Raw genomic sequence first — 10,204 nt, 5'->3', positions numbered from 1 at the left:
CTCCACATCACATTATGCCAGACAATTCCACCTCACTATACACCACACAATTCTACTCCACTCCACACCACTCCACCCCACTCCACACAATGGCACACATTCCCATACAATTCTGCCCTACTATAATCCATGCCACACAATGCCACTCCACTGCACTCCACGCCACACAATGTCACTCTACTCCACGTCAACCCAATCCACACAATGCTGCACAATTTCACTCAACACCACTCCATGCCAAACAATTCCACTCCACTCCAGACAATGCCACATAATTCCACTCAATGCCACCCAATGCCACTCCACTCTACACAATTCCATTCCAGGCCACTTTACACAATTCCACACAATGCTACACAATGTCACATAATACCACTCCACATCACACAGTTGCACTCCACTCTATGCCACTCCACTCGAAACCATACAATGGCACTCCACAAAATTCCACTCCATGTCACACAATGCCACTCCATTACAGACCACACAATGCCACCTCACTCCATTCAACTCTGCAGAATTCCACTCCACTTCACTCCAATGCATGCCACACAATGACACTCCATTCCGCTCCACACAATGCTGCTTTATTCCACACCACACAATGCCACTCCACTCTTTTTCACTCCACACAATGCCACTGCACTCCACTCAGTACCACTTCACCCTACTCCACTCAATGCCATTCCACTCCACTCGATTGTAATTGTATTTATATACCGCTTGCTACGTGAGTAGGGATTGAAGCCCTTTGAGGCTTGCCACTTTACTCCACTCATTGCCACTCCACTCAATGCCACATCACTCCACTTCATGCCACACATCGCCACTCAACTCCACACCACACAGTCCCATTCTACTCAACACCACACAATATCACTCTACTCCATGCCATACAATACCACTGCACTCTTCTCAATGCCGCTTCCTTCCACACCACACAATGCCACTCCATTATTCTCCACTAATCGCCAGACAGACACTCCACTCCATGCCACAAACTGCCACTCAATGTTGTACAATTTCACTCCACACCACACAATGCCACTCCTCTTCACATCACACAATCCCACCTCACTCCACTCCACTCCACACCAAACCACTTCACACATTTCCAGCTCGTTCTATTCCACTCCACATAATTCCACCCCACTCCACACAATGCCACTTCACTCCACTAAACTGTGATTGTATTTATAAACCCCTTTCTATTCCTGGGGAGACATTGAAGTGCTGTGTGGCTTGTCACTTCACTCCACTCCACACCACAAAATGACACCCCACGCCACGCAATGCCACTCCACACAATGCCTCTCCTCTCCTCACATTGCCACTCCACACCAGACCACACACTGTCACTCCACTTCACTCAACGACTCTCAGTGCCACTTTACTCTACGCCACATTATGCTGCTCCACTCCATGCCACACAATACCACTTTACTCCATGCCGTAAAATTCCACTACACTCCACGCAACACAATGCCACTCCTTTCCACGCCACACTATGCCACTCCATGCCACAAAATGCTTCACCACTCTATACCACACAATGCCATACATGCCAGAAGACCCAATTTAGGTAGGAGGTTCTCAATTTTTTAAGCCAAAATTGGCTTTTTTTTGGGCCATCTCCTGCCTGAAATTGCATCTCTTGCAATAGAATTCAGTGGGGGAAATACATTATTTGGATAGTATGTTTTTTAAATCATCTCCTTTCCTCTTATAAAATGTTAGCCTATGTGCAATGCCACTCCACTCCACACCACACAATACCACTCCACGCCACCAAAGCTAAAAGATCTCACATGGGATAGACCTATGGGCCTTGCCGATACTTGTTCTAAAGCTCTTATTTGTGTTCTCCTTACCATTTCGATAAATGTCCTTTATTTCTTTTCCACATTTCCAGCATAGTTTTGCAAATTCTGCCTTAAACAGTTCAAAATGTTTGACATAGGAGATTTTGCCTGTCCCTTTACCAGGAAATTACTGAGACACTCAATTGTAGTAAAAGCAAATGACCTCGGCAAAGCTTTCCAAGATGGCCGCCGCACGAGTCTACGTCAAACAGCGGGGGTTGACCGCCCAGTCTTTCTTTTAGATCTGTGTAGCGTCGTATTCCTTCCCCCGAGCTCTGGTGTGCCTGGCGGAGGAAGAGATGGACCTGCTGTCTGTTGGTCCCAGAGGCATGGTGGACTGCCACTGTCACCTATCCGCCCCGGATTTTGAACATGTAAGAGAAGGCTGTTGGAAGAAAGAGAGGTGTTCAGAACCAATAGGGACGAATCAGTGCTCCCCACGGAAGAGTCTAAACCCCAGGATTGAATTAAATTCCCAATACCAGGCAGTTTGCAAGATTTGCACATTTCCCGGTAAAGAGAGGCAACGTTTTCACGTGTTGTGGACAGTAATCAGCCCGAAGCATCAATGTTTTGAAAATGTGTCCCCTCACTGCGTGCTATTAAATGGAACAATTGTTTCTATTTATACGGGACAAGTAGGTTTCAGGAGCATGCTGTCCCTTGGGCATGAAGATCTCTTGTAAAATTCCACACCACTAGAGAGGATCAATTAAAATGTGCATTACTAAACTCCAGAAAAGCCGTCAATTTGCCTGCTGTTTGAGTGGTTATCCGAGATCAACTTCTTCGCCTGCTGATCCTTACAGGCATGTGGTTTCCACGCCATTCTTAGGTACTAGACGGCCCCCACCATCCTTTTAGTAACCAATCCTTTGTAAAGACAGACCGAGCAAACAGTATTATATGAAAACCCTTGGACATAAACTTTTGAATACGTAGCTATCGATGTAGCCACATCCAGCCATACACTTTACATTATTCCTAATAGATCACCATCCCCATCTGTTTTTTTTAGCATAACAAGGGCTGTTGTTGACCCCTCTGTCATCATAGATGCCACTTTACCCTGTTACTTGAAAGGAGAACCCTAGCTGCCTCCTCGAGGTGGTAACTGTCAGCCTCCTGTCACTAATCACCAAACCTATCACCCCTTTCCTTCCCCCTGCTGCTCCAGGATGGCAAATGCAACAGCTGTCTGTGGCGACAGGGCTACGTGTTGGTTTCATTGCCCACTCATTCCTCGCTTTTGCATGTTGACACATCAAGGCATTGGCACTGGTTGAGCCAAATTACTGGGAGAGGACAGGCGTGCTTCATTGGACTGCTCTTGGATGCGGTCAACTGAAGACTCGGGTCCAGGGTGTGATGGGGAGTTGTGTAGCATCTTGTTTGATCCTGGTGCACTCCTCCCAATGAGAAACAGGACCCATTCAGCCTGTTCAGAAACCATTTCTGTGCCAGAATTGCAAGGGCAGGTGCTGATCTGGTGCTTCGAAATTCAGAGACCATCTTGTTCCCCGGCCGGTCACTTGAGTAACATTATCCCAAGTCCCTGAACAATAAGGTGCAAGTATTTGAGCGCAATCACCCCACTTCTAAATCTTTAAAATAGACACCTCTCATCTATTCTTGACAAGGTAGCTCTTCTGACATTCAAACAGATGTTCCATGAGATCATCTCCTCTGCAAAAACATAACAGTAAAGTGAAATGGATAGTACAAGCTGTAGAACAATTATGCTGAAAGACCCTTTCTAATTTAAATCAGAGACACCTTACGGCTGGGTGGGAAAAATATAAAAATATACATTTGCAAAACAAAGTCTGAAACCCAAAATATAAACTTCACAAGACCATAAATCACCTAAAGGAGCTCTTTAAACATTTTTGACAAACAAGAAGTGGGAAAGGGAGTCATGCGTGCTACGTGGCCAGAGGCTCAGGGGGGTCCCTAAATAGGTTATTGTTGCACCCTGGGTGTCCCCCATAACTATACTTTAACATATTTTGTTCACATTTTTTATGTAATATTGTATTTCATTGTAAAACAGTTTTTGTATTTTACATAATACTAATATTGCTTAGCTACTTGTATAAATCAGTAAGCTGCTCGTTAATGAGCTGGCTTCATCGGAGTTTTGTTCTGACACTTTGCAGTCGATCTCTTCTTGCTCTACATGTTTGATTCTTTCCGAATAAACTTTACATTTCTTGTCTATTTTGCTTCTTAGTCGTGTCAAAACTATACTCTGCTGATTTTGTATTTCCCACTGTTCAGGCAGGTTCTTCAGTACTAGTTAACAGTATCAAACATTGCTGTCACTTAGGTCTAACTACTTTGGGTGAGGTCTGAATGTGTGAGTACATTAGGTTTTCCATTAAAGCCAAATACTAGGAGAGGCACACCACCCCAACAATAGATGACATCAAAGTGCCCTGTATTGACGGGAAATGTGCTTTTGTAAAGTGAGTTATTTCGGTACATGTTCTATGGCAAAATTGTGTCTATGGATCCAGGAAAGGCATCTAGAAGCATATGACCCCTTAAGGGATTCAGAAATGGGGAGCTCTGTTCGCCTTTGGGTGACTTACTCAAAATATGACAATGATAAAACATATGTGACTGCTGTTGAGGCTCGACCTTGAAAGTGGTTGGACTGCACAGCATTACCAAGTTTTCGAAAACAACCAAGATTAACCGATACAAAGATTAATTACTGTTTTTGACTTCCATTGAAGTTGAGCTACTCCAACTGAAGTAGAAAAGAGAACTTTACGTAGATATTAGCTAGCATAATGTGAAACTAGACTCACTCGGGATGCCTAATATGGAAGATGGCAGCCTATCCAGGCAAAGCTCTTTTGCCAGTTGGATAATGTTGTTCCTTAAATAGAGAAGGAGGCTATAGCCGCCTCGTGGGAGTATCTACAATTCCATTTGCAGACTTCCCTTGCAGTAAGAGACCGCAAACTGCTGATTATGCCCTTTTCTCCAGGATCCTTTTCAAAGTATTAGAAGTGGATACTGCAGCTAAAGGGATAACAGCTAGATGTGCAAAGTTCAGGAACGTTCTGTCAGCCTGGTTTTTGAGACCTTATTATCATACAAAGAGGTATTTCCAGAGCCCTCTTTGTACAGCAATGCAGTAATTTAGGTATGCCAGGACTAATGTGCTTCTGAACCCCACCCAGGTATTGGTTTGGAGAAACATGAATTTTTCAACGATCAAAAGTTGCTTGTAAATCTCTTTGACCATTGCAAAAACAAGGGTTTAACATCAAACATGTCACTTTTACTGAGGTAGATAGTGGTCATCCAAGGCCTGGGGCAAGGCAACAGATAAGCAGGCGAGAACTGGCCTGTGACCTCAAGTAGCAGTATTTCTTTTTATTTTCCTTATTCATATGAATGAAGCTCTTCTATTGAGACACATGATCATGACATGAACTTATGTAAGACTGGATCTCTGGGCTGCGTGGTAGCTGGGAGTACATTTGTTTGTCATTGGTGAGCATTTGGAAACTCAATTGGTACTGTTAAAGGAGTTGTGCTAAAGGGCATTTGTAGATGTTCAACTGCAGACCGGAGATGTGTTATTCCTCATGTACACCACCTAACACCAGTGGAGGGGATGAGTCCATTGTGGGAATACATATTTTTTAGCTGCAACTGAAGAGAATTGATTGGATTATTTCAGATGTTTTCAGGAGGACCCCTTTGTATTTCGTGCCATTGGCAGCAAATAAGTCATTGACATTAAGGCAGATTTTTTTTGTGCCCATCCAAGAAGATGAGGAGGGTGTATCCTATTCCTTTTGCATGTTTGAATCTTGATGTGAAGAGATAAGTTTTGTTCTGGATATATTTCGAGTAACCTCCCCTTCAGTGAGCATGCTAGTCAGTGCAGGATTACCAGATAGGCAAAGTAGTCACTGGCCGATGGGCCCCACTCATTTTAGGGGCCCAGCGACAACGAATCAAAATAATATTGATTTTATCTTGAAAGAAAATTACAATCAAGCTTTCTTAAATTGTTTCCAAGACAGAAAAAAATAAACAACAACTTTACACTAAAGAATCTATAGAGAAAATACTGTATTAATGTAATGTATCCAACAACTTAAAGTACATAAACCATAGACATCAGATTCACATCAGTTAAAAGCTCATCTTCTCTCAGCTGTCAGTTTGGAAACAAATTTGGTGCAAACTATGTACATGTAATGTTTAGTTTTGTATAATAAAATTGGTTTATTAAAATTGTTGGTTGGTAAAATTAAAAACTTATTAGGAGATACTTTGCGAGGGGGGACCCCGCAATTTTGATTGCATAGGGGCTTCCACAGGGTTTAATCTGGCACCAATGCTAGGTAACATTTGTTTAAGGTTGGTTAGTAGTTTGCCAAAATCTTTGAGTCTCATGAAGTTTTCCTGAGGAATGGGGTAATTAAAGCATGCTTTAGAGTGCCCCAAAATCTAGCGTGCGGCAGGAGGCATACGTTTAACATGTTAGTGATATTCCCGATAAGCAAAAGGGGAAATTGTTTGATGCATATGATGTATTCTAATATGTGGTGTGTATCAATACGAACCAAACAATCTAATGCCAGATTCAATATTCTCACAATACGTTGAGCACACTTCATGTTAAAATGGTGTTTGGAACAAAATTACATTTGTATAGCGTTTTTTTCATTATTGTTTGTCACTGATGATGTATTTAGACGTCTCCCAAGTTCCCACTTCTGACTGTTTAATTATTGGTTAAGATGTCACACATCATGGGAAGTGTAGTTTTCTGCGCTAAAATGATAAACTTGAATTTCCCATAAGTTAAAATATTTACTATTGTGCATCGAACATTGCGTCAGTTGACTCAACTCTCTCTTTTCCTAGACTCACAATTTACACAGACTCCACCTACAGAGGCTTAAATGAGTCCCATAAGTATGTTAAACCCTCTCTTTCTTTGCATCTAGCATTTTCACCTCAGGCTTTAAACTCGAATTCTAATACAAACCTTCTGTTCTTTCTGTACATCTAAAATAAACTTCTCTGAGCAGTTTACAAATCAGATACTTGGAAACAGCATTTAATGAGTTTACAAACCATATTATTATGACTCTGCACATGGAGTCACAACTTATTTTACTTCCGGGTACACTGCAGGAGGGGGGTATCTCAACCAATGACAAGCATGGCTATAGGAGAATTTTCAGTTCTGTTTTCAACCCAAAACAGTATTCATGGTTCTGTGGGATAGTGAGCAGTAGCAGCTGAGGTTGAAGCATATCTACTCTTTACTTTTATCACCTAAAGCTGCCCTTTGCTTGCTAAACTACAACATGCTCAGAGTGGTGGGGAAGATGTACTTGTTGTTGCAGTATAAATCCTATTAAGATTGGGTCACCTGTCTGTTACGATAGGCGTTTTTAGCATGTAAGTACATGCAGGGTGCTGCCTGTTGCACTGAAGTTCTGTGCACATTGGTGGCCCTTTTAAGTGCAGCTGGAAAACCATAGATACCAGGCAGAAGCCGGTTTGTATGAATATAGGAGCATCAGTTGGTTTGTGTGGCTGTTGTTTTAATAGCACTTAGTAAATCACCTATGGCCTCCTAGATTAATCCTACGATTCAATCAATCAAAACGCAATCTATTTTAGAAATCAATACATAAAAGCATCCCATAAACCATTATAAATCAAATAGATAAAATGCCACTTTAAATTGAAGTTGCAACCCTTATAAAAGCCATTAAACAAATTGAAAAGCCAGTAGTATCATTGTTATCCTAATAGCATCCGCACAATAGTAACCATTATTAACTTTAAGCTATTCCTTTTCATCTATTTGAAATATCGCCTGCCTTCTCCACAATCAAGACCTCCAATAAAATCACCTGCACAGTTTAAGCCAAATTCTTCACATTTTAACCATCCCCGTTATGTTTAAATAATCATTCTGGACAACATCGGTTATAGCTCTCAGAGAGGAGAGGCCATGTCACAAAATAATAGTTTTGTAAAGACACCTTGTCTGAATTGTCTCATTCTTTTGAATGGTTCTGTTTTCACTTTTGCTTTGTCTGTGTCTTAGTTGGATGTGATATTTGTATTGCAGGACAGAGATGCTGTGCTAGAAGAAGGAAAACAAGTAAGTAGCTGAAAGTACTTTTCAGTAATGTGATGGGATAAGATAAGACATTTACTAGATTGGCAGTGACAATTAATTGACAGCATTCTGCGCTTTAAAGTAGCAACATAACACCACTATTAGCAGGTCTCGAAAAACCATAAAAATGTTAGCAGAACCTGCAGGTCTAGTGACTTGAGTAATCTACACGGCCTAACTGTAATGAGCCTGACCCATAAACTGGTCTCAGATTGCACGATCTTGTTTCAGAGTCACCTTTTTCTTCACTGTCATAAGTGAGAGCACCTTTAAATATGTGAGTTTAGAAAGCCTGGTGTATAAAAAATACTCACGTGTGATTTAATAGAAAAAAACATTTGTCCCATGTATTATAAGAATCTAGCCCACTTATACGTTACACTTGACCCCAGACGTGCCTCTTTGTTCACTGCTAGCACTGTCATAAGGGTCAGGGCATGAATGTTTCTCAATTCATGTTTACAAAACTCTCCCTTTTAATATATTACAAAAGCATGATGTGGTAGCACATTTTCCATTGAAAGGGCCACAAACTTTCCCACTGACTTGCAGTTTATTGTTAAAACTATATAGTGTACAAACGATAATGTGTGGAAATTGGGGTTCAGCACATATTTATCATTTCTGCATCAAGTAAAGTGTTCTAATTTGTTTTTATCCTATTAAAATCTTTGTTTCCATTACACTTCTGAATTACAAAAAAGTGCTTTCCAGACTGCTGATATAATTTGAAATATTTGCGTAGTACATTTACAAGCTATTTTAATGCTGCTTCTTAGAAAAAACAGCCATCTTACAGCCTTTCATTTCATACTCCATGTACCCTAGTATGATTGCCAGACAGTTCACTTTACAAAAACCTCTTGACTTTGTAGTCATAGAAAGAATAGTAAACACCAATCTCCAGGAATGTTTGAGAAATAAGCTGGTATTTGACCTTTGTCTTTGAAAGTAAGATAAAAGCAAAATTTAAAGGCATTGTTACTGCTCATTCACTCTGACAATGAACAGAACACCTGTTCTTTGGCAGCTCAAGCTCTGTTGCCAGAATGGGCTAGTAGGCCCTAAAAATTGCTCGCCTTGTTAAAATCTGCTTTGCTATAGCGAGCGAGTGAGTAGATTTTTCGCAGCCTGATTAGCAAACTGTTGCAATCCTCTTAGAAGAGTGAGGCGTGGGTCATGCATGCACAGTATGCTTTACATTTTTCCTCTACGTGTGGGGAAGGCATTGCACTACTGTGTTTATTAGTGAAAGCTTGGTACACCGATCCTCTCATTTGCAGCATCTTGCCTATCTGGAACTGGATAACTTATTACTATAAAATAATCCTGTGTCTGTCCGTGGCGAGAACAGTTTCAATTCCCTAATAAACAGATGGCCCATTGGGGCTGCCCAGCCAAATTATCTGGGCCAACCGGGGAGCCTCGTTATTTGGCTGTGAAGCCAGATCTAAATGATTGGAAAAAGGTCTCACAACTTATCTTGACAAGCCCTCCAGGTCCTGTCCTTGCCCCTTTTCAGGACTTTGGTATATTTCCCTAGGAAGGCAGAGTGTATGGGATTGATCTCCAGTATATTGGCCTCCTTGACTTCTTTAGAGAAAGTTGGCCTCAGCTCAGCCTAAACCCAGGCTGCGGTTGTGGCTGAAGAACCCAGTCTGATGACCGTAAATGCGCTCTCTCCTCTGGGTCAAAAGTGTACCCTGAGTGGTTGTGCAGTGGGTTCTGAAGAGACCCTTTCATGAACCCTGATCATTGTGCTTTCTGTGCTTAGGCATAGGCCCCAAAAACAACTTAACTCCTCAGAGGTACTAGAATTACCATTTTCTTGATTGTCATGATCAGACTGAAGCTCATCTGAATAATCCTTATGCTCAACCCCTTGAAAACCTCTATGAAGGGACCCCAAATTCTCAGATTTAAGATTTTTTAAATCATCCACCATAGATTGTGCCTTTTTTTGTCTCAGTAAGGAGAGCATCTCAGACTCAGACGAGGGGAGCTCTGTTGAAGGGATCCGATAAGTAGGGGGATCAGCGGTTGACAAAAGAGGAAACACCGTCTGAAGTTGCTGTGCCTAGGGATAGGGATCCTGACTGATATTTGGCCTATGTTTTGAAAAGATACATTCTCCAACTCCCTCTTGTGTGTTAGGATTGTCCTGTGA

The 10,204-nt window shown here is 41.7% G+C and overlaps 1 protein-coding gene across 2 annotated transcripts in view; it reads left to right on the top strand.

The window, feature by feature from the left end:
• The first annotated feature begins 2,117 nt into the window (after positions 1 to 2,117).
• The window catches only part of LOC138295547 (putative deoxyribonuclease TATDN3), a 73,030-nt gene continuing 64,943 nt past the window's right edge, over positions 2,118 to 10,204 (top strand). For both annotated transcript variants that reach the window (XM_069233915.1, XM_069233914.1), the window contains exons 1-2: positions 2,118 to 2,236; positions 7,987 to 8,019. In XM_069233915.1, coding sequence (XP_069090016.1) covers positions 2,162 to 2,236; positions 7,987 to 8,019 — 108 coding nt within the window. In that variant the 5' untranslated portion in view covers positions 2,118 to 2,161. The remainder of the gene's footprint in view (positions 2,237 to 7,986; positions 8,020 to 10,204) is intronic.

This window comes from Pleurodeles waltl, chromosome 5, assembly GCF_031143425.1.
Source record: "Pleurodeles waltl isolate 20211129_DDA chromosome 5, aPleWal1.hap1.20221129, whole genome shotgun sequence".
NCBI lineage: Eukaryota > Metazoa > Chordata > Amphibia > Caudata > Salamandridae > Pleurodeles > Pleurodeles waltl.
The sequence above is the reverse complement of the archived record's forward strand: the minus strand, read 5'-3'. Positions and strand labels throughout refer to the sequence as shown.